We start from the raw sequence: 27,744 nt of genomic DNA, 5'->3' as shown, positions 1-27,744 counted from the left end.
TGATATTCAAAGGTGATGATTCAGAGGAACTGAAACAAATCTCAGTGAACCTGGAAGATGTACTAGGGCAAATTGACAAACTAAAGAGTAGCAAATCACCTGGACCAGATGGTACACATTCTAGAATGCTGAAAGAAATGAGAAATGAAATTGCGGACCTGCTATTAGAAATTTGTAAACTATCAGTAACATCATCTATGGTACCTGAAGACTGGAGGGTTGCCAATGTAACGCCAATTTTTAAACAGGGACCAAGGGGTGATCCAGGAAACTACAGATCAATGAATCTGATGTCTGTGCCAGGCAAAATGGTAGAAACTATCATAAAGAACAAAATGGCTGAACATATAGATAGGCATAGTTTAATGGAACAAAGCCAACATAGATTTAGCCAAGTGAAATCTTGCCTCACAAATTTGCTACATTCTTTAGAGGGCGTAAACAAATATCTGGATAATGATCAGCCAGTTGACATAGTGTAAATGGATTTCCAGAAAGCATTTGACAAAGTCATGAGATGCTTCTTAAGAAAGTAAAAAGTCATGGGATTGGGGGCAGTGTCCTATTGTGGATTGCCAACTGGTTAAAAGATGGAAAACAGAGTAGAGCTAAATTGTAAATTTTCTCAATGGAAAAAGGTGAATAGTGGCCCCTGGGATCTGTTGTGGGGCCACTGCCTTTTTAATATATTTACAACAACCTGGAAATGGGAACAATAAGTGAGGTGATCAAATTTGCTGATGACAAAAAATTATTTAAATTTATTAAATCACAAGAGGATTGTAAGAAATTGCAAAAGGGCACTGCAAAACTGGGAGACTGGGCATTAGGGATGTGAATAGTTTTTCTGATGATTGAAAATATCAGAAGATATTTTCAAACTCATCAGAATTCGGGGGGCCCCCGAACCCGATAGGAAAACCCTACAAATTTTTTTGTGGGGTTCTCTTATCATTTTGGGGGGGCAGTAAGAAAGAGCACTTAAAAACCCCCAAACCCACCCCGACTCTTTAAATTTAATTCTTTCTAATCCCCCACCCTCCCAAAACTTTTTTAAGGTACCTGGTGGTCCAGCGGGGGTCCGGGAGTGATCTCCCGCTCTCGGGCTGTTGCCTGCCACTAATCAAAATGGCGCCAATGGCCCTTTGCCCTTAGCATGTGACAGGATATCCGTGCCATTGGCCGGCCCCTGTCACATGGTAGGACTAATGGACGGTCAGGAGGGTGGGGGATTAGAAAGAATTAAATTTAAACGGCCAGGGGTGTTTTGTTTTTTTTTCGGCACGACACAGCCAATTTAAATGGTTAAATCCGCGGGAACGAAGTTTTCCCGCGGTTTTTACCCGAACCTGATACTGGAAACGAGTCCAGTACCGATTCACATCCCTACTGGGCATGCAAATGAAATTTAATGTGGACAAGTGCAATGTGATGTCATTAGGGAGCAGTAATCCAAATTATGGCTACACAATGCAAGGTTCCACATTAGGAGCCACGATTCAGGAAAAGGATCTAGGTGTCATCATTGAAAATATATTGAAATCTTCTGCTCTGTGTGCAGCAGCAGCCAAGAAAGTAAATAGAAGATGAGAATTTTTAGGACGGGAATGGAGAATAAAACAAAGAATATCTTAATAGTTCTGTATCACTCCATGGTGCAACCTCATCTTGAGCATTCTGTGCAGTTCTGGTCACCAGTGCCACATCGCAAAAAAGATATAGCAGAACTAGAAAAGGTGAAGAGTAAGGTGACCAAAATGATAAAGGGGATGGAACAATTCCCCTATGAAGAAAGGATACAGAAATTAGGACTCCAGCTTGGAGAAGAGATGGCTGATGGGAGATATCATAAAGGTGTGGCCCCCCCCTAGTGGGTTGCAGAAATGCTACTAAATGTAATGTCCACAAAGCGGAACATATATAATACAAAAAATCAAACATTCACTAAAAAATGACAGTAAAACATTCATAACATTTTTCAATTAGCATTGCACGCAAAAAGCAGCTTTGAAACATTAAAGGACCTTCATATGTTTTGGGCTTATGCATTGCTTTAGCTCATAAAGCAACTCAGCAGTTGCCTAGACCACAAATATTGGCCCAAGATATATATTTAAAAAAATTATATGCACTTAAAATCCAAAAAGGAAAAATAACTCACATGGTTAACACTTGGAAACTACATGCTGACCGCCTCTGTTCATTCCTGGCCCACTGAAACACCACAACAGGTTGACCACTAGATGTCACCTAGTCTCTGCAGAAAGAACAACTAGCTAGAGGGAATACCATTTTACAGCTCCTCCACTATGACGTAATTGAATGGGTATAGACCTTGTTATAACTAGGGGAGTAGGATGAGATTCAGGAGTGAGAGAGGAGAGTTTAAGGAGAGAGGAGCCCTATTGGAGGGGTTCCCTTTCCTTTGGGTGAGGCTTACAGCTTCACCACAGATATTCTGAGAAAACCATCTGCCTATGTGCTTCCTGCCAGATCAAGTGCTACTATGAGAGATCAAGAGTATTTTTTTTAAGTATTTGGACCTTGTTAAAGCATAGTTGCCTGAATTACAGTCTGGAGCTCTGAGGAATAATTACCTCCCTGTATCAAGAGACCAGGTCACTGAGCCCTGTTAGTAATCTTCCAAAGTCGGTGAAAGGCTGCAGGGACAGTAGCTCAGAAGATATTGAAGCAGTCCATGAGATACCCTAGTTAAGGCGAGGGGAGGTTATTCTATCCCTTCTCTCATGTTGAGTGATTTAATGCCTTCTCTTCTGGGAGGCTCAGAAGAAGGAAAACACAAAGAGATTGAGGAGCATCAGTGAAGACCTTCATCATGATATTCGAATGGCCCAATGGTGCAGGTTGGGTCATGGTGTGAAGTCTGCTGTATCCAGGTAGAACTGTGAAAATCAAATGGGAATCTATCATAACAGAGGACCGTTCAGGAGTAGGGGGACCACTACCTTCTCACTAAAAAGAAGTTAGGAATTCCCCTGAAGCTGGAGTGTAGCACTTACACAGAGAAAGAGAAGGGACACTCGTTTGTACAGACATTTATATCACCTGGACACTGACTTTTCACTAAATCGGTAAAGCTAATTTTGAACACCCAATCTTGTGTCCTGATCAGCTGTAGAATTACACTAACCAGCTGCAAACCAAAAAGGAAGTCACCTCACCGCCTGGGCCACAAGCTTCTGCTTTCCCCCATAGAAAGAACTCAGTCCTGGGGTATTATAAGTGAGGGGGACCAGTGGCAAATGAAAAATAGCCCTGAACAATCTAAATTCTTTTGTGTGCCCTTGGAGGAGATGCTCCTCAGAAGAAAAGGGTTACAAAGCTGTATAAAATGAGTGGAAAGGAACAAGTAAACATTAGTGGAAAGGAACAAGTAAACATTAATCAGTTGTTTACTCTTTAAAAAAGTACAAAGACTAGGGGACACACAATGAAGTTACTAGGTAATACATTTAAAACTAATAAGAGAAAATATTTTTTTACTCTACATAGAATTAAGTTCTGGAATTCGTTGCCAGAGGATATGGTGAAAGCTATTAGTGTAGCTGAATTTAAAAAAGGTTTGGACAGTTACTGGAGGAAAAGTCCATTAATCATTATTAAAATAGAATTGTAGAAATCCACTGCTTATTCTTAGATTCCATGCTGCTTAATCCATCTACCCCTTGGGATCCTGCCAGGTACCTGTGATCTGGATTATCCACTGATAGAAACATTTACTGGTGGGCTTGATGGACCTTAGTCTAACCCAGTATGGCAAGTCTTATGTTCTTGAGGATGCACAGGAGTAACTTCCTTCCAACATCTTCCTCCAGAGCTTCCGGCTTTGTTTTTGGCTTCCAGGCCTGGGTCTGATCCTCAGCCAGGGCCTAGACCAAGACCCTGGTGATGGGATCCAGCTTCTGGTTCAGGCCCCTAGTGTTGGTCTGGGTCTTAGCCTACACCGTGCCTCCAGTGTCAAGCTCCAGCCTGAGCCTAGTCTGAAACCTAGATATCAGGAAACTGCCTCCGGGCTGGGCCCCAGAATTGAGCCTGGGCCTAGGCTTGGGCCAGGGCACTGTCTAGGCTGAGACCCCAGCATCAGGACCCAGCCTCCATGGAGGTGGTATTCCTTCACCGGGGCCCAGAAGCTAGAGACTAGGTCCCGGAGCTCCTCTTTGATCTTCTTCCTAAAATGACAGCCTTCGCTTGAGGACACACCATAGTAACTTCACTCCAATGACTTTCTCCTGAGTGAAGGGCGCCTGAACAGCCATATATCAAAATGGCACCTATGCTGAGGTGGAAGGTGTTGGAGTGAAGGTACTCCAGTGTGTCCTCAACTGGAAGACATTATTTTAAGAAGAGAGACCAAAGAGGAGCTTCACAGCTTGGTCTTCCGCCGCTGGTCTTGGGCCTAGGCCGAGGCCGAGGCCCTGGCAATGGGACCCAAGCTCTGGGGCATGACCCAGCATCAGATATGGGCCCTAACCTTGTCCTACACCAAGACTCCTGAGTCGAGACCTAGCCTTCGGTCTGGCCTCTAGGTTCAGGGACACAGCCTATGGGTTGGAGCCTGGAATCAGGGCCTTGGCTTATGACAAGGCCTTGGCATCAAAACCAAACTTCTGGACTGGACCCTAGTGTCAGGCTTGGGCCTTTATCTAAGGCCCTAGTGTCAAGCCTGGGCAAGGACTTGGACCTATGTCAAGGTCATGGCATCAGGACCCAGCTTTTTGCATTGGGCCTAGGCCTTGGCTGATCTTATCTGTGGAACCCCAACAGACACGGTATGTGGGGGCCGAGGAGTTTCCTGATCCCAGCAAGTTTTGTGGGGTGACGTTTTGGCCTGGGTCCAGGTCTCAGCCGAGGTTCTGATATCGGGCCTGGGACTTGGCCTATGCAGAGGATCTAGCCGCGGGCCTAGGCCTAGACTGAGACCCCGGCATCATGCATAGGCAAAGGCTGTGGCCCATGTCTTGGGCTTGGACATGTGTCTAGGTGAAGCCATGGTCTCGGGCTTGGGGCTAGGCCCGACACCCAACTTATTTTTTCAAAATGAAAAAGAAAACCAACCAAATTTAGTTGGATTTTCTATCATTTCATTTTGAAAATGAAATGAAAAAATTATCGGAAATATCATTGTCATTTCCTATTTCATTTCAAATGATTACACATCATTAGCAAACAGGTGCAGGTAATTTAACAGCCAACTCTTGCGTGTGATTTCAATTTCCTGAGAGGAGGACAAGTTTTGCAAGGAGACCAGACAGAGGACAAATCAGGGTGAAACATCTGTTTAAATAGCCTATAACTGCTATCTGGATCAAGTAACACTGACATCCTCCCACTCAGGGCAGGTGCAAGGGGATTAGGTGCCCTAGGCGAGCCTTCTCCCTTGCGCCCCCCCCCCCCCGGGTGTCGGCCCCGACTCCTACATCGTTCTCGATCACGCCCACCGGCTGTGTGTTTTTCTGGGTCGTGAGCAGGTTGGGCACTGCTCGCGGCCTGCCAAATCTCCACTCCTCTTTGCCGCCCTTGCGGCCCCATATTGTTCGCACCCAGTGGCGTAGCAAGGGACTCTGGCGCCCGGGGGGGCTAATGCATTTGTGTGCCTTTCCAGCATCCCCCCCTTAATCCTTCTTCAACTAATGCTTAAGGTCACAGAAAATCAGTGGCATCTCTAGACAGAAGATTTTTTTTTTTTGGGGGGGTGGGGGAGCCAAAATGATATTTTTTCATCATACCCACCTCTATAGCATGGATCCTGCTTTAAAATTGGTTAAAAAAAAGTGTTAATAAAAAAAGTCCAAAGGGTCTTCTGTATAATTTAAAAAAGCGGGCCAGTTTCTGCATAATTTAAAAAAGCTAGCTTCATTCAACTAATTCTATATGCTATGAGAGTGAAGTCTGGAATATATAGAAAGGGACAGAATGTCAATATAAATCCTGCACCTCCAGCTCTCTAACTCTGTGCATCCACTGAACTTCCCCCAAACAATGGAGCTTGGATGTTTTCCTTACAGCTCATCATAGTAAAAGATATTTTCAAATTCTGGTGTCACCTCACAGTAACAGCAGCACAAACAGCTTCCACTGCCAGGCACATTGTGAACTAACACAAAACCCCGCAAAAAAAGACACTCAAAATCTATACTGCAATCCCATCGTAACATAACAGTAATAACACCAAGGACTCAAACAACAATAATCTCATACAGGAATTTCGGTATAGAAAAATTAAAAATAAATAAATAAAATAAGTAACCCTACCTGTGAAAAAGCAAGGGTAAATATTACACTGGATCCTAGAATACCAATATACCACCTACTGAGGAAACAAAACAAGCCTGATTGCTATAGATCCCTATACAGACACTACATGCTAGCAGAATCTCTCATCACGGTCACACACACAGAGCAGAGACAGACTCTCACCAAATACAGAATACAAAATGAAGGAGCACAAATTAGACAAAAATTGAAATGGAAACTCCAAAAGCCAGACTCTGTGTATTAACAATAGAAAAATAGAACCACCATTCCTCATAAAACAAATAAAATCAAGAAACATAAAGCATCAGTTATAATGGTAATACCATAATAAAAGAATATTTTAAAACTACTGATAAATAGAATTTCTATTAATTAAAATCATATACATTTTTTACAATTTCCCAAACACTAATAAAATATTTCAAAACAGCACAAATATCAAATAACATTCAATAATTAAAACTAATAAGGATTTTAAAAAGCCCCTGTTGTCCCCTTCTGTGGGAGCTCTTGATTTCCAGTCACCCTGATATTGTCGAGGATTAGGAGGTTATCCTCTCTCTCTCACACATACTCACATGTCCATTCTCTCTCACACATACACTGTCACATACATACACATTCATGCTCTTATATTCACCATAACCTCTCGCTCTCACTGACACTGACAGGTTCTAAGACACTCTTCTCCCCCTCCACAACCCCCCCATACACAAACTCTTACTCCCTTGGATTTTCTCATTCACACTCACTGGCTCCCTCACATACACACAAACACACACACCCAGGCAAGCTCCCAGTCATTCTCTCTCACACACACACACACACACACACACTGACCCCCAGGCAGGCTCCCATTCATTTTCACACCACTCCCTCCCCATCCCCCAGGCATGCACACATTCATTCTCACACACACAGACCCCCAGGCAGGCACCCATGCATTCACACACATATACTCCCAGGCAGAGTCCCATTCATACACATGCACACACTAAAGGCAGACCCCCCTCTCTTTTGCCAGCAACCTCGGAACCTCTCTCATTCCTCTGCTGCCACTGTCACTGCTGCCACATGGCTATTGGGGAGGCGTCGATTCCTGCTACTGACACTGAAGCCCATCCTCTGTGCAAGCCCCGTGGGCTTCCACTTTCTCCATGCTGATCTCGTACATTGTGAGATCCGCATAGAGAAAGTGCTATTCTCGCACATTCCCAAAGATTACATGTGCCAATCACTAAAAAGTAATTTATTTTTTTTTTACCTTTGCTGTCCAATCTTAGTTTTCTAATCGGTTGGTCACAGGCTTTTTTTTTTTCCATCTTCCTTTTCTTATTTTTTTCCACCTTCCCTTTCTTATTTTTTTGCCAATTCCTTTTATATTGTCTTTTTATCTATTTCTTTTCTTTCCATCTTCTTCCCTCAAACACACAGGTTCTCATTCTCACATGCATTTCTCTCTCACACACACGCACAGGCTCTCTCTCACTCCCTCATGCTGTCTTGCTCAAGCACAGGCTCTCACTGTCACATGCTCTCTCATACAATCATTCATACACACAGGCTCTCACTGTCACATGCTGTCTCTCTCACACACACATGCTCTCTCTAACTCCCACATGCTGTCTTGCTCAAACACAGGCTCTCACTGTCACATGCTCTCTCTCATACAATCATTCATACACACAGGCTTTCACTGTCACATGCTGTCTGACTCACACACACAGAGGCTCTCACATGCTGTCTCTGCAAACATTCAGGTCCTGACTCCCACACACAGTCTCTCAACTCACTCTCACACACAATCTCCCAACTCATCTCATACACACACAGTCTACAGACCCTCAGCCTCTCTCTCACCTCTGGGCCTCCTCTTCGCGGGTCGCCGCAGGATGGGCTCTGCAGCAGCCCTGCTACCAGGCCTCTTCCTCCTCTCGGGCCGCTACGACTTGGGATTCGCGGCGGCCCGTAAGCGCTGCTCCTCCTCTGCACGCGCTGATGCTCCTCCTCCTTCCTGCCCGCGCGGCTCCGGCAGCGTTTACTTCCGGGGCCGCGCAAGCAGGAAGGAAGAAGAGATCAGCGCTTTTAAAAGCTATCTTTTTCTTCGGGCTGTGGTGAATGGCCCTGCCGATTTGCTTGCTATATGCGTGTCGCTGCTCAGCCGCCAGTGGAATGAGGTCCACTGGCGGCCGCATGAGCCTCCCTGCGCCCGGGGGCATTGGCTCCCCTCGGGATACCACTGCTCGCGGCGCCCTCTAATACTCGACACCCTAGGCCCAGGCCTAGTTCGCTTAGTGCTTCCACCGGCCCTGCTCTCACTGAAAAGTCCGAGTATATCCAAGAAAGTCTCTCATTTCTCTCTAGAAGTTGATAGAGAAGGATCTCTTGTGAGAAGCTCTCTTACAAAAAAGCTTTAAAAAGTTAACTTTGGCACTGGTAAAGGGGCTTTTTCTGATCTTTCCTGCTACAGTAGTCTCTCTGTTTCAGAAAGACAGAGGCAATAACACTTCTTTCTCTTGGTGTTCACTGATAGAGAGTTCAGGAGTGTCACTGGAAATTGAAGCAGACTAGCTAGTGATTTTTTTGTCTCTGTTTGTGGTTAGCACATTGACAGATTGAGGTGAAGAAAAGTCTCAGTCTTGATAGATTGCCATCATTCAAGTTCTTGATGTGGAAAGCAGTCAGTCAGTTAGTACTCAGCAGTGCACAACACACACATACACTATCGGGTAAATTTTCAAAGGGGTACGCGCGTAGGATATGTGCGTACCCCCCGAAAACCTACCCCAAACTCCCCCTGCGTGCGCCGAGCCTATTTTGCATAGGCTCGGCGGCGCGCGCAAGCCCCGGGATGCGCGTAAATCCCGGGACTTGCATGGAGGGGCGTGTCGGGGGGCGTGCTGGCAGTGACGCGGCGTTTTGGGGGCATGTCGCGCGTGACGCGGCGTTTCGGGGGCGGGCCCGAGGGTGTGGTTTCGGCCCGGGGGTGTTCCGGGGGCGTGGCTGCGGCCTCTGGACCAGCCCCCGGGACCGGAACTCGGAGCGGGGCAGCCGGCCGGCGCGCGCAAAGTTCCGCCTGCTTCCAGCAGGCGGAACTTTGCCGACAAAGGTAGAGGGGGGTTTAGATAGGGCCGGGGGGGTGGGTTAGGTAGGGAAAGGGAAGGGAAGGTGCGGGGGGGGTGGAAGGAAAGTTACCTCCGAGGCCGCTCCGATTTCGGAGCGGCCTCAGAGGGAACGGAGGCAGGCTGCGTGGCTCGGCGCGCGCAGGCTGCCGATTTTGGGCAGTCTTGCGCGCGCCGACCCCGGATTTTAATGGATACGCATGACTATGCGCGAATCTATTAAAATCCCGTGTACTCTTGTTCACGCCTGGTGCGCGAACAAAAGTACGTGATCGCGCTAATTTATAAAATCCGGCCCTATGTGTGTGTGTTGGGGGGGGGGCGGGGGGTATGCGTGCGAGAAAGACATTTTTCCACACAGTATAGTATAGTGAGTGGTAAAGTATCAGTAGTAAGTTCCTTTATATTTATTTATTTATTTAGACATTTTATATTCCGTCGTTCCAAGTGTAGATCACAGCGGTTTACAGAGTGACATTCATAATTATAATTCAACCAACAAACAAAATCTATCAAGAAATTTTCTAGTACATATTAAAATTGGTCATGTACATGAGGCAAAGAGTGAGGATAATTATGAAATGTTATTTTTCACTTCCTACTCAGTAAGTTGTTTTGAGAATCTTCCATTCTCTTGTTTGATTTATTCTTCATGATTTTGTTATTTTTGTCCTTATTTGTGGTTCTGTATATTCTGATACTTTTTAGTTAAATTATATGTGTTTTTGAATAGCCATGTTTTTAGTTCACGGTTAAATCTTTTCCTTTCTGGTAGAATGTGTAACGCTTCAGGCAGGGAGTTCCAGAGCTTTTGGAAGACCAGCCGGACCCCGTGTCCGGCCGGGCGGCGTAATGTGGGCGCAGGCTCACTTCAGAGGCGAGGCGCGTGTGGTTGGAGAGGGGGGGGGGGGGGGAAGGTGGAATAGACGGAGGTGAAAACAACGTGGGGACACAAGTAGGGCTGCAACGTGAAGTACGTGAAGGAGGGGGGAGGGGGGGGACTGAAGGCGAGTGTCATAGAGTCGTGGAATGCAGTGATTGGCTTTAGGTGCAAGGGGGGGGGGGGGGCAGAAGGAGTAAGCGTGGAGAGCTGGGATAGGTGGGGAGAAAATTCAAACTGCTGGTTAAGCAGTTTTAGTAACGCGGGCTTCAGTCGGTAGCTGCGAGCGAGAGAGGGGCAGAAGGTTCGCGCGATCTTAACATACCTTTTGTTGCTGGTTCCTGTGTGATTGTTCGTTGGGGACTGTTCGGAGATCGCAGGCATTTTTTGCAGCTGTAAACTTCCAGTGCTCGTGTGCTGACGGCAGCATGGCTGGCAAGAGGCCCGATTGGGAGGAGGAGGAGCTCGATGGTGGTGTGGCTGCGTTCCTGGAGTCAGAGGAAGCCGCATGGGTGCCGGGGGAGGAGGCAGCAGGCGACGGTGTGCTGATCCCAGAATGGGTGAGCGACTTTGGCGTTGCAGAGCGGGGAGGAGCACGATCGTTAGCTCGGGGGGCGGATAGAGGAGGTGTGGAGATTGAAAGGGAGGGACCGTTGCTGTTAATTGAGAGGTCTGCAGAGCTGGGTGTGGTGAGGGGGAGGGGCGGTAGAGCTGTGAGGCCCCGGGCTAAGGGGAAGTCTGGAAAGGCAGCTTCTAAGAGCTGTGAGCCCATTCTAGCTGCAGAAATGATTTCTGATGCTGCAGAGCGCTTTCCTGGCCCTGATGAAGGTTCATTTGGTGAGAGTGCTGTGTCTATGGGAGCTTTATACAAAACTAGGTTTCGTGGTCAGGGGGGTAAGGGAGCGATGGTAGGGCGGTTAAGTGGAGCGGAGGAGCGCAGGGCAAGGGGTGCCGGTAGCATGTTGGGGAGGGGCATGGCTGTGAGAGGGGAGAGGGTGAGTAATACGTTATTGGTTCCAGAACTGGCAAGGGGGATGTTGGGGGGGGTAAGCAGGCACTGCATGGGGCAAAGAGGTAATCGTAGATTGACTGGGGGTTCTCGCTGGCGTTTGAATGGAGGGGGGAGAATCGGGAGGGGAAGAGATGACCTTGGTAGAGAGAGGTCTGTGGACAGGGGATGTGCGAGCAGTTTTGGGGAGTTTGGGGGGTTGGAGGTGGAGAGAATTTGGGATATTGCGCCGGCTCCTGTTCCGTCTCCTGCTCCTGCTGTTTTTCCACAGGGGAATTTGGCAGAGGATGATGGTGAAATACCTGGCCCATCTCAATGGGAGGCTTGGCGCAATGACGCGCCAGTGACGGCAGGCAGGGGTCGGCGAGAGCAGTTATACATGGATGATGTGCTGCCTGTGGAGCCTGAACAGACTGGTGAGTTTATTATTTTCCCTAGACAGGACAGAGGTGGAGCTGCATGTGTGAGGGGGGCAGAAGAGAGGGAGGGGGGGGAAGCAGGATGGCAAGGACGCAGGTGGCAGCGAAGTGTTACCAAGTGTTAAGGAAGGGGGGGTGGATAGGAAACGGGGGTCTTCAAAGTCTGGGAAGTCTAAGAAAAGAGAAAGAGGGGGCGCTCTAGTTCATCGGATTCGTCCTCGTCGTCGTCGTCCTCTTCGTCATCTTCTGATACCTCTTCGGATTCGGGAGCAGCGGTTCAGGGGGGAGCAGTCGGAGGGGCCACAGTACGTGGTGCCCCGGCTTTGGTGGCTTTTACGGAGTTATGGGAGGAGGTTCCGCGTTCCATTCGTAGACGAATTAGGCGTAGGCAGTTCATTGATATTTTTCAGCTGCTGGAGGGCAGGCGTGGTAAGCGTAAGGATAAGAAGAAGAGGAATAAGAGAGATCAATTTGTTGGGGTCCCGATTAAGGTGGCACGAAATATTCATAATTGGACAAGGGCTTTTCTGCGGCTAGCAAGTGTAGTGGGGAAGAAAGATCCGTCACAGTATGGGGCGTTGTTATCTTATGCAGATGCAATCCTAGCGGCCAGTAAGACTTACGAAGGTTGGTCCTGGCTTAATTATGATGAGCGATTCCGGGATCGTATGGAAGAAAATAAGTTTATCTCCTGGGGTACTCAGGATGTTGGACTCTGGCTAACGCAGATGGCTGCAAAACCGTCCTCAGGTAGTATGGGGCAGGGGTTAGTGGCTGGTACTGGGCCTGGGAGGTCCTTTCGGAGGGACGTGCCCGGCAGTAGTGTTGGAAAGGGGGGCGCGGGGCGCAGTGATGTGTGTTGGAGATTTAATCGCTCCACGTGTATTTTCCCGGACTGTAAGTTCCGGCACGCTTGTTCCGTGTGTGGAGCCGGTCACCCAGTGTCCAAGTGTTCAAAGCGTCAAGGGGACGGACCGGCCACAGCACAACCTGCAAAAGGTGCCAGTAGACCGGGTCTTTGAGCGAGCACATACACCTATCTGTTTAACCGCGATGTTGCCATGGTTACGGCTGTACCCGCGTATAAAGGTGGCGGAGTTGTTAGATCAGGGTTTTCGTTATGGTTTTAAAATACCGTTTCAAGGACAGGGGGAAGTTGGGGGTGGGGTCAATTGCCCGTCGGTTCGGCGTATGCTAGCGGTGGTAAGGGAAAAGTTGCTGGGGGAAATAGGACTGGGCCGTATTGCAGGTCCCTTTAATGTGATTCCGTTCCGTGATTTGGTCCTATCGCCTTTAGCTGTGATTCCAAAAAAGGATCCGGGCAAGTTTAGATTAATTCATAATTTGTCTTTCCCCGAAGGGAGGTCTGTGAATGATGGTATCCCGAGGGAATTATGCACGGTGCGATACGCATCTTTTGACTCCGCAGTGCGAATAGTTCGGCAGTGTGGCCCAGGGGCTTTAATGGCGAAAGCGGACATAGAAGCGGCATTTCGTTTGTTGCCGGTTCATCCTGATAGTTTTCACCTGTTAGGGTTCCGCTTTCAGCAGCAGTTTTACTTTGATAAGTGTATGCCTATGGGTTGTTCTATAGCATGCTCTTATTTTGAAGCCTTCAGTACATTTGTGCACTGGGTGGTACAGAAGAGGTCGGGATCGAGACTCGTGGTACATTATTTGGATGATTTTCTATTTGTGGGAAGGGCTGGTTCGGGTGATTGTCTCAGTTTGATGAATTGTTTTCAAGAGGTGGCCAATGATTTCGGGATTCCTCTTTCGGTCAGTAAAACAGAAGGACCTAGTACTTCATTGGTATTTTTGGGAATTGAGCTGGATTCGGTAGCTATGGTATCGCGGTTACCGGAGGATAAGGTTCAGCTGTTAAGGGACATGGTGCGTGGGGCTGTTGGTCGGCCTAAGTTGTCTTTACGAGAGTTACAGTCACTCGTTGGTAGTCTAAATTTCGCCTGTCGGGTGATTCCTATGGGCAGAGTGTTTTTGCGCAGGTTTATCACATGCTATGTCCGGTTTAAGAAAAACCGCATCATCGTGTGCGAAATTCTTGTTTTTTGCGGGAAGATCTGAGACTTTGGGATAGGTTTTTGGAGGATTTTAATGGGGAGGCGTTTGTGGCAATCTAATCCGCGGTCAAATCATGATTTGGAGCTGTTCACCGACGCAGCGGGTTCGTTAGGTTTCGGGGCTTATTTTCGAGGGGCTTGGTGCGCAGCAGGTTGGCCGGAGGACTGGATTACGTCTGGAGTTACAAAAAATATAGCTTTCTTGGAATTATTTCCAATTGTAGTGGCAGTGTATATTTGGGGCGCTCAGTTGGCAGGAAAGAGAGTGGTATTTTGGAGCGATAATCAGGGGGTGGTTGAGGTCATAAATAAGAGATCGGCGCGTTGCATCAGAGTGTCAGAGTTATTGCGCGAGCTGATTTTGCGTTGTATGTCCTTAAATGTAACAGTATGGGCTCGACACGTGCCTGGAGTTTCTAACAGTGTGGCTGACTCTCTTTCTCGTTTCAAGTGGGACTTGTTTCGAGAACTCGCCCCAGAAGCGGAGTCATGCGGAACCCCCGGTGCCGTCTTTCCTTTGGAAATTTGGTTCCCAGAGTCCTGGAAAATGCTGCGAGATTCATTAGCGCCCTCCACGTGGACAGGTTATGTAGGGGGGGCCCGACGAGTCTCAGCGTTTTTGTGTTCCTTGGGCTGGGCGGGGGGTCCGATCTCGGATATGGCATTGGTACGTTTCATTGAGCGTGCTCGGGCGAGTGGGTGTTCGCAGGCTGCAGTAGGCCGCCAGCTGGCGGGGTTTTCCTTTTTTATGAAGGCACATGGTTGGGGCTTTCCTTCGGGTCGTTTTATAGTTCGGCGTCTGTTGAGGGGTTGGTCGCGGACAACGCAGAGCAGAATTGATCAGCGTTTGCCCATTACACATGATATCTTGATGCTGTTATGGGAGGCGTTGTCTGCAGTGTGCTTTTCCCCTTATGAGACACTATTGTTTCGAGTTGCTTTCGTATTCGCTTTTTTCGGGGGCCTTTAGGATTAGCGAGTTGGTGGCTCGCTCAGCCTCCAGTACTGATTACCAGGGATTTTGGCGCGGAATGTGGTAGTCACGAACAGAGCAGTATTGATAGTAATTCCGCGATCTAAGACGGATCAGAGGGGTCGTGGAGCCTCCGTGTTGTTATCCAGGGTTCCAGGTTTGACGTCCTGCCCGGTTAGAAATGCAGCTGGGTATTGTAGGGTGCGGCCGGAGGTAGCAATGCAATTTCTAGTGCACGAGAACCGGAGGCCATTAACCAAGTATCAATTCGAGACGGTACTGCGCGCAGCATTGTATGCTGTCGGTTTGGAGGGGCGCAGGTTTGGAACACATTCGTTCCGCATTGGGGCCGCTACATCGGCGGCAACGGCGGGTGTGCCTGGAGGGGTCATACAGAGGATAGGCCGGTGGCGTTCCGGGGCCTATAAGAGTTATGTTCGCCCAGATTCTGGGCATGATTGATCTTTGCTAACTCTAGTTTCTTTGCAGGTGCTGCGTCTGAGCCCATGACAGTTTGGATCATTGGTCATTCGTTTACTTACTGGGGTCACAGACACGCCTGCGGCCGTCCTTACGGCCCTCACTTGGACTTACAACGAAGGGGGGTTCGGGTTATCTGGCTTGGCCGGAGGGGTATGCTGTGGGACGAACTTGTTCCTTATGTTAGGAAGGAGCGAGAGCGTCGGGCAGCTCCTCGGGTCTTGGTAGTTCATTTGGGGGGTAACGACTGGGGTAAGATGTCGGGCAAGCACTTCATTAGCAATGTCCGTAAGGACTTAATGACTATATCTATTTTGCTGCCGACGACGATCTTATGCTGGTCTGATATTGTGGTGAGGCCTGCTGAATTGGATAACATCAGATGGAAACGGTGTAGGTCCAAGGCAAACCAACAAATCGGGACTTGGTTGGAGCGCTTGGGTGGTCGGCATATTAAGTATGCCTGGTCATGGGGTAAGGTAACAGGTTTGTTCCGAGATGATGGGGTTCACCTGTCTTTTCTAGGATTAGACTTGTTCCTGAACTCCATTCAGGAGGTCTTAGAGGAGTTATTTCCTCTGTAAAGCGAGGCCGCATCTTTGGGGGTCACAGGGCATTATATGCCTGTGCCTGTGGCGGTTGGTCCGAGCCATAACTGTTCAATTTTGTTGTTCAAGTTATTTGGATTTTGGTAAAGCCGACGGTGGTTGACAACTGAGGGCTGTTGTCAGGGTGTGGCTCCTTGCCGGATGAGGCGGGGGCCGCTTGGCCAGACTCCTTGCAAGTTGGAGGCGGGAGTACACCTGGGTTGGCTCCTTGCAGGAGAGTGTGGCGGGAGTCGGAACCTGGCGTGTTGGGGCCAAAGAGTGTAACAGAGAGGCTGGTTAGGCTATCCTGCCGGAAGGTGGCGGATAGTCTGGTGGGGGCTGGGCAATACCAAAGTCCTAGTTGTTGGTGTTAATGTGTGGATATAAGCTCGGACCACTGAATGATTAAAGCTGCGGCCTTGTTTTACCCACAATGAAATGTGTCTGTGATTATTGGATTGTAAGGGGGTGGTTGCGAGCGAGTGAGGTCCTGCATGCCCACATTATGGAAGACCAGCCGGACCCCGTGTCCGGCCGGGCGGCGTAATGTGGGCGCAGGCTCACTTCAGAGGCGAGGCGCGTGTGGTTGGAGAGGGGGGGGGGGGGGGGAAGGTGGAATAGACGGAGGTGAAAACAACGTGGGGACACAAGTAGGGCTGCAACGTGAAGTACGTGAAGGAGGGGGGAGGGGGGGACTGAAGGCGAGTGTCATAGAGTCGTGGAATGCAGTGATTGGCTTTAGGTGCAAGGGGGGGGGGGGCAGAAGGAGTAAGCGTGGAGAGCTGGGATAGGTGGGGAGAAAATTCAAACTGCTGGTTAAGCAGTTTTAGTAACGCGGGCTTCAGTCGGTAGCTGCGAGCGAGAGAGGGGCAGAAGGTTCGCGCGACCCTCCCACCCACCCTTAGTCCTAGGCGATTGTTGTTGGGGAATTGCAGTTTTGTTTGGGGGATTTGTCGCAGCGGGGGCGGTTGGTCCGAGCCATAACTGTTCAATTTTGTTGTTCAAGTTATTTGGATTTTGGTAAAGCCGACGGTGGTTGACAACTGAGGGCTGTTGTCAGGGTGTGGCTCCTTGCCGGATGAGGCGGGGGCCGCTTGGCCAGACTCCTTGCAAGTTGGAGGCGGGAGTACACCTGGGTTGGCTCCTTGCAGGAGAGTGTGGCGGGAGTCGGAACCTGGCGTGTTGGGGCCAAAGAGTGTAACAGAGAGGCTGGTTAGGCTATCCTGCCGGAAGGTGGCGGATAGTCTGGTGGGGGCTGGGCAATACCAAAGTCCTAGTTGTTGGTGTTAATGTGTGGATATAAGCTCGGACCACTGAATGATTAAAGCTGCGGCCTTGTTTTACCCACAATGAAATGTGTCTGTGATTATTGGATTGTAAGGGGGTGGTTGCGAGCGAGTGAGGTCCTGCATGCCCACATTAGGACCAGCTATTGAAAACATTTGATCTCTTATTTGCATTAGATGTGTGAGCCGTATTGTGGGAATATAAAACAAACAAAACCCAAAAAATGCAAGAAAAAATAGAACAAAATAAATATATCTTACTGTGAAAAAATGAGAAAAAACTATTTTAACTAACACTTAAGAAATATCTCTCAGTGTAACCATCATAAAGCAGTGGGTCAACATTGTAATTTGTGTCTATTAACCCAAAATCTTGTGCTTAAAACGGTTTAATCAGCAGTCACTTGGAGATATGTGATGTGCAGGACATAAATTCAACCAAGTTAACACCAACCAAAATTTTTTTTTAAAATTCACTTAGAAACTTTTTTTTTTAAATTCACTTATCTTCTGACTGAATGAATAACGGTTCATTAAAGCGTTCCATTCGAAGCAAATACTCAAGAATCGCTGTATGCTTCAATCTTTAAATGCCCAAACGTTAAACACCCAACACTGCAGTGTTTCGGAGAATCACTCCTTCTTCAGGGATTGTTACCACCAACAACCAACTCCTCAAACATGCTGATTCTGAACAGTCTTTTTAATCTTGCATCCTTGAATCTGGCAATCAGAACCGCCATTACGATGCTGCTATGCTGGCAATCTTGGCGTCTGAAAAAGGAGTGATTCTCCAAAATGCTGCAGTGTCGGGTGTTTAAAGATTGGGCATTTAAAGATTGAAGCATACAGTGATTCTTGAGTATTTGCTTCGAATGGAACTCTTTGATGAACCATTATTCATAGGGATGTGCATTTGTTTATTACTACAAAATTGCCTAATTCGTCCTGGTTCAGGGGGGCCGAATGCCGAAAAGGATTTTCCCTGAAAATTGGGAAAAATTAGTTTTTTGGGTTAGTGTGGGGGGGGAGGGGCACATTTATTTAAAAAAAAAATCCAAACCCAACCCTTCAAATTTACTTAATTCCAACTCCCACCCTCCCGACCCCCCAAAAACCTGCCTAAGGTCCCTGGTGGTCCAGCGGGGGTACCAGGAGTGATCTCCCGCTCTCGGGCCGTCAGCTGCCAGTAAACAAAATGGCACCGGTGACCCTTTGCCCTTACCATGTGACAAGGGCTACCGATGCCATTGGTCAGCCCCTGTCACATGGTAGGAGCAATGGAAGGCCGGCACCATCTTAGAAAATGGCGTGGGCCATTGCTCCTTCCATGTGACAGGAGCCGACTAATGGCACCGGTAGTTCCTGTCACATGGTAAGGGCAAAGGGCCACCGGCGCCATTTTGTTTACTGGCAGCCGAAGGCCCAAGAGGGAGAGAGCACTCCCGGGACCCTGCTGGACCACCAGGGCTTTTTTTGTCTTGGGAGGGGGGGTGGAATCGGGATGGTGTGGGGGGGTTGTATTTAAGTAAATTTGAAGGGTTGGGGTGGGGGGGGGGGGTTTGGCGAAAGTTACCGAAAAAAACCCCCAAAACAACCCATTGGAAAACAAAGTTTTCCACAGGTCGCCCAACCCGAAGCCCAACCCGGCAGATAAAAAAGAAGCATATCTCTATATTTATTCAGTCAGACGATAAGTAAATTTAAAAACAAGGTTGAATTTATGTCCTGCACTTCATATCTCCAAGTGACCGATGATTTAACCATTTTAAGCACAAGATTTTGGGTTAAAAGACACAGGGCCAGATTTTCAAAGGGTTACGCATGCCGGGCCTATTTTCAAAAGGCCCGGCAACGCGCTTAAAGCCCCGGGTCACGTGTAAATCACGGGGCTTTACTAATAAAATATGAGGATATGTCAGGTGTTGTATGATAGGGAGTGCAGTGTAAAAGCTTGTATTTTGGTTTGTTCATTTCATAGAGCACCTCTATTCATTACATTAATTTTAAAAGAAAAAAATGTTCATTTTATGTATCCATTTGTATGCTATTATAGTCAAAGGGGGAAGTAGCCTATTTTGAGCTTCCAAATCTGATTTTATTAAAATTGGTAAGTAGACATCATCAGAAGAGTGAAGGCATGCCAACACATCAGGACTATGTCAACATTGTACTAAAAGTAGCATGTAGAGTCCAGGGATCCGCAATGAGGCAAACTGGTATCAGCAGTGGCAAGTTATCCAAGACACCATCAGAGAAACAAAATAGCAGCAAGACTGGACAGATCACCCCAAGGCTTCTAAAGTGGGGCAAAGGGCACCAACAAAAATGTCATGAACCCCACAAGTCAGTACAAGAGGGACAAAGTTCTCCCAAGACATACAGTGCAGGGAATCACAAACAATATAAAGGCATCACAAACCCTATGACATATAGTGTGGGGAATCAAAAGCACAGTGCAGGGAATTGCTGTTGCATTCGGTGGTCCACGGGCCTGTCTCATGGATTACCACTCTTACCTCTGCCCACAGAGCCCTTTGATGCCCCAACACCAGTCTCTTCCTCCAACGTGGCAACAGGCCGCACCATGGTCCAACAGCATGCTGCATAGCACTTGCAGCATGAGGCTGCCATTCCTGGCCTCACTTCCCTTAGGGTGTGTGCATGCTGAATGCTAGTGATTTAAAGGGCCAGCAGTGGGAATCAGGCAGAGGAGCCTTGTGATAACATCATAGCCTGCTCAGTATTAAGCCCTCCTGGATCTCTATTCAGTACATCAGCAATAGGTTGTCTTTTTTTGAGAAGTGCATTGCCTCAGAGTTCCTGGTTTCTGTTTTTTATTCCTGGTTCCTGAATCCAGTTGTGTTCCTAAGTTCTTGTGTTCCTCTGTCTTGTTCACAGTTCCATTGGCAGTCTGGTTCACCTTGAGCTCATGTCTTCCTGGTCAGTCTTGTCTTTCAGCATCCCTTCGTGCTCCTGTGGTCCCTCATCCTCCTCTTCATTCCTTGACTCCAGATTGACACTGCTTGACCTCCATCTACCACTGACCACTGCCTGTTTATCATTTCTAACCAAACTCCACCTGGCCCGACCTCTGCCAGAGCTTTGACTCTGAGAGAATTCTGCCTGCTTTGACCACAGCCTGAACCTGACTCTGTTTACTTGCCACCTGCCCTGACTGCTGCTTGACCTGACTCCTTTTCCTCTACTGTGCTGGCACACAACTTCTTTCATGTGATGGTTCTTTACCCCCCACAGTGGCCCATGCCTAAGTTCAGTCAATCTTGGTACCTAAGGGGAATGAGAGCTGGAACTGATGAAGCTCCAATTGGGCTTCAGCCAGCTCTGCCTGCTGATAGTGGGGACCTGCAGGATTCCTCCCTGCAGTTTGCACCAACTCCCCCTCAGCCCAAGGGTCCACTTCCACAACAATTGTAAATAGCACATAGTTGTCAAAATCCCCAAAATATGGAATGTGGTCCACCCCAAATAGCACAAAGATGTCTAAAACCTTAAGGTGTGGAGTGCAGTGAATTGGAAACAGTACAAAGGCATCTAAAGCACCAAGACATGTAGAGTAGTTAAATCGCAAGTGGATTGTGATGAATTGCATGAGGACCTTACATGACTGGAAGATTTGGCTTAAAACTGGCAGATGAAATTTAATGTGGATAAGTGCAAAGTGATGCAAAGATATAGTTGCGATGGAGAAGGTACAGAGAAGGGCAACCAAAATGATAAAGGGGATGGAACAGCTCCCCTATGAGGAAAGGCTGAAGAGGTTAGGGCTGTTCAGCTTGGAGAAGAGACGGCTGAGGGGGGATATGATAGAGGTCTTTAAGATCATGAGAGGTCTTGAATGAGTAGATGCGATTCGGTTATTTACACTTTCGAATAATAGAAGGACTAGGGGGCATTCCATGAAGTTAGCAAGTAGCACATTTAAGACTAATCGGAGAAAGTTCTTTTTCACTCAACGCACAATAAAGATCTGGAATTTGTTGCCAGAGGATGTGGTTAGTGCAGTTAGTGTAGCTGGGTTCAAAAAAGGTTTGGATAAGTTCTTGGAGGAGAAGTCCATTAACGGCTATTAATCAAGTTTACTTAGGGAATAGCTACTGCTATTAATTGCATCAGTAGCATGGGATCTTCTTAGTGTCTGGATAATTGCCAGGTTCTTGTGGCCTGGTTTGGCCTCTGTTGGAAACAGGATGCTGGACTTGATGGACCCTTGGTCTGACCCAGCTGGCAATGTCTTATGTTTTTATGTTCTTAGGATCCACTTCTCCGAAGTTATCTCAACCCATCTTTGGTAGAATAGGGCAAGTCTGCCCCTATGGCTTCTTCCTTTGGATGGGTCGGCTGATTTTCATTATGGAGTGCGGCTGGGGCCTGGGCCCGAGCTGGCTCCCCTTTTATTGTGCTTGTTTTCGAAAGGACTGGCTCTGGCCTGCGGGGCGGGCCGCTTGATATGAGCTTCTATATGGGTTGAAGAGCTGTGATCCTCTGCCCCTGGAGGTCAGGGGGAAGGATTGCTGGTTCCTCTTATTCCTGTTCTCCGGTAGCCGCAGCAGTGGGGACTCGCCCCATTTGTTGGCTAGTTTCTCTTTTTCGCTTCCGAACAGGGGTGTTCCCTTGAAAGGCATCCTTGTGAGTCTCATTTTGGAGGATGCGTCGGCTGACCAGTTTCGGAGCCAGATTTGTCTTCTAGCTGCCACGGCGGATGAGACTCCTCTAGCTGCTGTGCGTACCAGATCCGAAACGGCAAAGAGGAATGATACAGCCGGTTCAGGGCCTCCCCAGGAGTGTTGTTCCTGGTCTGTGCTAAGCAGGCGCGTGTCACCATGGCACAGCAGGCCGCGATCTGTAAAGACATAGCGGAGACGTCAAAGGACTGTTTGAGGATAGATTCCAGACGTCTGTCTTGATCATCCTTGAGTGCTGCTGCTCCTCCCTCCACCGGGATAGTAGTGCGCTTCAAGACTGTGCAGACCATGGCATCCACTTTCGGACATGCCAGGAGATCTTTGGCAGCTGGGTCCAGAGGGTACATGGCTGCCAGAGTCAGGCCCCCTTTGAATGTAGTTTCTGGGGCATCCCATTCCAGGTCAATTAGTTGCTGGTCAGCTTGTAGTAGTGGGAAATGGCGGGAGATCTGACGGATTCCCTCTAATAGTGGGTTCATCTTAGGTTCCCCCGAGGCACTTGTGCCCAGGATGGCAAGCTGTGTGTGACCAGGTCTGGAAGCTCGTCCTTGGTGAAGAAGCATCTCATGGTTCGATGGGGTTCTGTCCCCGGAGGGAGTTCCCCTTCCTCCAGGGGTTCTGACTCCTCATCTGAGATGTCCGTGTCCCCGAAGGTTGGGCTTCTGGGTGGTGGGATCACTTCCCTGGGCATAGAGGGTCCCGGCATGTTGAGGTCCTCTGGTGGAGCCTGTGGCCACATTATAGGAGGCTCCGGTTGCATGTGGACAAAGGTATGCAGACCTTTGAAGAATTCCACCCAGGAGATAGACGCTGGGTCTAGACTAGGGGGCGCCGTGTCCCTGGGGAGCTCTGTTTAAGGGTGGGTGGGTCCCGCTGTGTAATGCTAGATCCGGCGTACTGCTCGAGAGGCTGGGGTCCGGTACCGGCTGGGGAGGGCCATGAGTTGGGTCCCCTAGGGCCTCTTCACACTGTATTCACAGGGCCGTGGCCTCCTCATGCTGTTCAGCTCTAATGTGGCATGCTGGGCAAAGGCCCTCAGCTTTGAGTTTATTTTCAGGTGGTGCCATGGCTTGTGCGCGTACAATACAGTTGTGCGCTCCGGTGTGCGTTGAAGTTGCGCATTAGGTTTGGTGCGCGTGTGCAGGGAGATGTGCATGCTTGTTGTGCGCATAGATCAACATTATGGGGTAGATTTTCAAAAAGCGCGATTTGGCGTACTTTTGTTGGCCGATCAGGTGCAAACAAAAGTACGCTGGATTTTAGTAGATACGCGCGAAGCCGCGCGTATCTGCTAAAATCCTGGATCGGCGCGCGCAAGGCTACCGATTCCGTATAGCCGGCGCGCGCCGAGCCGCACAGCCTACCTCCGTTCCCTCCGAGGCCGCTCCGAAATCGGAGCGGCCTCGGAGGGAACTTTCTTTTGTCCTCCCCTCACCTTCCCCTCCCTTCCCCTACCTAACCCACCCCCCGGCCCTGTCTAAACCCCCCCCCTTACCTTTGTCGGGGGATTTACGCCTCCCGGAGGGAGACGTAAATCCCCGCGCGCCAGCGGGCCGCTAGTGCGCCGGGATGCGACCTGGGGGCGGGTCCGGAGGGCGTGGCCACGCCCCGGACCGCCCTGGGCCATAACCACGCCCCTGGACCCGCCCCCGAAACGCTACGCCCCGCCCCAAAAATGCCGCGGGGATCGGGCCCGCCCCCGACACGCCCCCCTCGGAAAACCCCGGGACTTACGTGAGTCCCGGGGCTCTGCGCGCGCGGTAGGCCTATGTAAAATAGGCGCACCGGCGCGCAGGGCCCTGCTCGCGTAAATCCGGGCGGATTTACGCGACCAGGGCTCTTAAAATCGGTCCCTATGCGCCCAGCACAGTAAGCGCGTGGCTATGCGTGTCACTTGTGCGCCCGGTACTTGTGCATGCAACGTTTGTGCGCACAAGGTATTTGTGCGCATGGCTTGCCTCTGTTCCCACGGATCGAAACGGTGGACAGGGCGGCGAACAGGGCCAAAATGGTGATGGCGATCACGCGGACAATATGGCGACCACCTCGGAGGGTCTCCACATGGGAGGGCCCTCAGATTTGACCGGGGTCTAGCCCTGCTAGGGCAGATCAACCTGGTGGCACTGGTCCCGGCTGGCGACCTGTGCGTCTCCTCGAGCTTCGGAAACCGGAGACTTTTAAATAGATTTCTTCCTTACTTTGTCTTGGCGCTTCCCACTTTCGTTCCGGGCAGTCTCCGGCTGCGGGGGGAGAGGGAAAATACCTTCACCGCCGTGCTCGAGATTGCACCCGCTGCCTCTCAGCCTCACCCGATGTCGGGGGCTATGTCCCCACTGAGGGTCAGCCGCCGGACCGAGGCTTACCTCTGAGGGAACGCGGAAGGAAATCAACTCGGGAAATCTCAACTGGGGGAGGGACCCAACAGGTGTCACTGCAGGTGAGCGGGGCTTATCTGTAGAGGTAAGATTTCTTCTTAATTTTGTTTTCTTTGGTAAAATGACTCTAACGCTGTGCTAGCATTCATAGAGTCCCTAACTGCTATGGAGACGGAAAATACTGAAGAGCTGCACTTCCTGCAGGGGTATATTAACTAGGGCTGACGACAGATTGAAATCTGATCCGTCTCCAACTGCTATCAGGAATACACTACGGGGCGGATTTTAAATGCCCTGTGCGCGGAAATCCGGCTGGATTTACATGCACAGGGCCCTCGCGCGCCGGCGCGCCTATTTTGCATAGGCCGCCGGCGCGCGCAGAGCCCTGGGATGCGCGTAAGTCCCGGGGCTTTGTAAAAGGGGCGTGTCGGGGCGTCGCCGGAGAGACGTGGCGTTTTGGGGGCGTGTCGCACGTGAAATGGCGTTTCGGGGGCGGTGACGCGGGTGTGGTTTCGGTCCGGGGGTGTTCCGGGGGCGTGGCCGCAGCCTCCGGACCAGCCCCTGGGACCGGAACACGGAGCAGGGCTGCCGGCCGGTGCGTGCAAAGTTATGCCTGATTTCAGCAGGCGTAACTTTGCCGACAAAGGTAGGGGGGGGGGGGTTTAGATAGGGCCGGGGGGTGGGTTAGGTAGGGGAAGGGAGGGGAAGGTGGGGGGAGGGCAAAGGAAAGTTCCATCCGAGGCCGCTCCGAAATCGGAGCGGCCTCGGAGGGAACAGGCAGCGCGCTGGGCTCGGCGCGCGCAGGTTGCACAAAGTGCACCCCCTTGCTCGCGCCGACCCCGGATTTTATAAGATACGCGCGTATCTTATAAAATCCAACGTATTTTTGTTCTCGCCTGGTTCGCGCCTGGTGCGAAAAAAAGTACGCGATCGCGCACATTTTTAAAATCTACTCCTATACCCATTGGTCCTGAGTCCATCTGCTACATGCTAGGAAATATGATTCACAAAGGTAATGAATAGAATCAGTCACTGAACCAATCCTTGAAGAACTCCACTTATCACTCTTCTTTCTTCCAAATAGGTTTCATTTATCACTACTTTGACTGGCAGAAAGGGTTCTCAGGTAGTACTGACACCCTCCCCTAATGCAAATACTAGCAGGTGCCACTTCTGTCAGGCCACACTGGTCAATTGTAGGGTAACCTCCAGGACAGGAGCAGGCTGGACCCAGGAACAAGACTGGCAGGAGCAGGAAAAGACTGGCCAGGTACAGAATTATTCACCTGTACCAGCCACCTCCCCCTCAGGATGAGACTTTGGGTTCTAGTGGCCAGCAGGACTTGGCTGGTGGTGCACAGAGATAGGCGGGGGCACCCACAAAGACAGCAAGGCTGCAAAATAAAACAGACAAGAAAAGAAAGGCGCCCATAAAGAAACACAAGACAAGGAAGCGCACCAACAAAGCAGGAACAAACAAAACACTAGACAAAAACACAATGACAGACAAAAAATAGGCCTACAGGGGTTCAGTTCGAAGAACAAACAAAAGACTAAATCTAAAACAGAAGCAAACAAACAAGACTAGAATACAATTAGAGGGGCTGATGCAAGCTGAAAACGGGTGTTTGTATTGATCGCTCATTTTCCTAATACGCGTGCAGCCACATCCCCTGGGCGCCCAATACAATATGTAAATGAGGGGGCTGTGTAAAAAAAGGGCGCACTAGAGGAGAATTGTGTGTCCACAGTGCTCAATTGCATCGGGCACCCAGGCCGATTTTTTTGTTATTATGCGGTTACGGAAGTGTCTTATATTGTATCCCTTGCAATGGGTGTCTAAATTGTGTGGCCATAATTTTTTTTTTATCAAGTCAATATACTTTTATTTTTCTCCACTGCAAGCATTAAATTAAAGCGTCACAATGATACTAAGTAGGAGGAAACACTCTTCCTAACCCAGAGGATCGTATTTTTTTTTATTCCTCATGACCCTTGACTTGCAAATTGACTACTCCACCTCTGCAGCTGGATTTAAATTTTCCACGTTAAAAAGTGTGTGTTGGGTGCCTAGCACTTTCATGCATCAGGGGGTAATAGTTAATAGCCTCATCTACATGGAATTTACATGTCAGGGGCACTATCGGCTACGCATTTGTTAGAGCGCAAGTTTTGGGCATGCTAATCTCTTTACTGCATCCAGTGCTAGTCTAGTGCTTCGAAAATGTGCACCCAACCTCATGTAAACCCATGCGTTAGGCTTGACAAACTTTATTGCATTGGCTACAGAGATTTGAAAGGCCACTATACTGGGACTAAGCAGGACACAAAACAAGGCAGGGTACAAGATCATGGAGAAGAGGGATTCCAAGTTGAGGAAAGGAGCTGACCAGAAGGCAAGCTTATAATGGAGTAGAATTGCTATATCATGCTGCAAACATGATGCAGGACCAGGGACAGCTGTTGGCTAGAACAGGTCCTCTAAACTAACAGGGATAGCTGCTGCTGCTACTGGTTGGCCCAGATTCGGAATAGTCTGTAAAGCGGCTTCTGCTAATGCTGGGACTGGATCCAAAGCAGACTACAGAGCAGCTGATGATGGAGTTGGATCCAACACAGGCTGTGAAGCAGCTGCTGCTGGTGTTGCTACAGGCTCTGGAGCTGGGTGTGAAACACCTTCTATTGGTGTTGATATGGGATGCTCTGAGGCTGGGCCTAGATTAGGCATGCAGCCAGAAGCATAATCTTCCCTTTTGGGAGACAGATGCAGGTCTTGCAATTTGGATCCAGGGCCTCTACAGGAGCTGATTCTTCTGTTGCAGAGACTGGAAACAGGGCCTGGCCTTAGCTCTGGAACCAGATTCAGTTTACCAGGTAAAAAGACAGGGTTCTACTGGGAATCATGAGTGGGATCCAGCTTGGCAGGATAGGAAAAAAGGTCTGATATATCCAATGCAGGTACCAGTTTTCTGAGACCTGAGATAAGTTTGGCTAAAGCTAAGGCAGGCCTGGCTGAAGCTTGGACTAAGATAAGCTTGGCTAAAATTTGGACTAAGGAAGGCTTGGCTAAGGCCGAGGCTAACACTAAAGCAGGCTCAGATGAAGGAAGCGGGCATAGGGATTGGGCAAACAGCAGGGATGCCCTTCTTTGGTGCTAGGGCTGGAGTCTTAATTGCAGAAATCAAGCAAGACCAACAAACATCAGAGATATCCTTTGTAAAACACACGAGGCAAATCCAGACTCTGAGTACAAGAGAAGGGAGACAGGTTTTAAAAGAATCACAAACAGAAACATAGCAAGATCCATCAGAGGGTCAGAAAAAATTATTCCTGACTCACCAGAACGGCTGTGGTCCATTTTGCCTCTCCTGGGGGGTCTTTGCTGGCCTCAGCTTGATGTCAGGCCATACTGGCCAGCTATAGGGTAACCCCTGGGGCAGGAGCAGGCTGGACCCGGGAACAGGACTGGCAGGAGCAGGATTAGACTGGGCAGGTACGGAATCTTCACCTGTATTGGCCACCTCCCCCTCAGGTTGAAACTTTGGGTTTT

At 49.2% G+C, this 27,744-nt stretch overlaps 2 protein-coding genes across 2 annotated transcripts in view; one reads left to right on the top strand and one right to left on the bottom strand.

Moving 5' to 3' along the window:
- Positions 1-27,744, bottom strand: part of SLC4A10 (solute carrier family 4 member 10) — a 299,055-nt gene that overhangs the window by 70,779 nt on the left and 200,532 nt on the right.
- LOC115093610 lies at positions 11,449-16,419 on the top strand. The gene is made up of 2 exons (XM_029605603.1): positions 11,449-11,703; positions 15,250-16,419. The coding sequence occupies exons 1-2, from the start codon at positions 11,667-11,669 to the stop codon at positions 15,822-15,824; spliced, it is 612 nt and encodes a 203-aa protein (XP_029461463.1). The 5' UTR covers positions 11,449-11,666; the 3' UTR covers positions 15,825-16,419.

This window comes from Rhinatrema bivittatum, chromosome 6 (genome assembly GCF_901001135.1).
Source record: "Rhinatrema bivittatum chromosome 6, aRhiBiv1.1, whole genome shotgun sequence".
Lineage (NCBI taxonomy): Eukaryota > Metazoa > Chordata > Amphibia > Gymnophiona > Rhinatrematidae > Rhinatrema > Rhinatrema bivittatum.
Note: the sequence above shows the minus strand (reverse complement) of the source record. Positions and strands in the feature narration are given on the sequence as shown.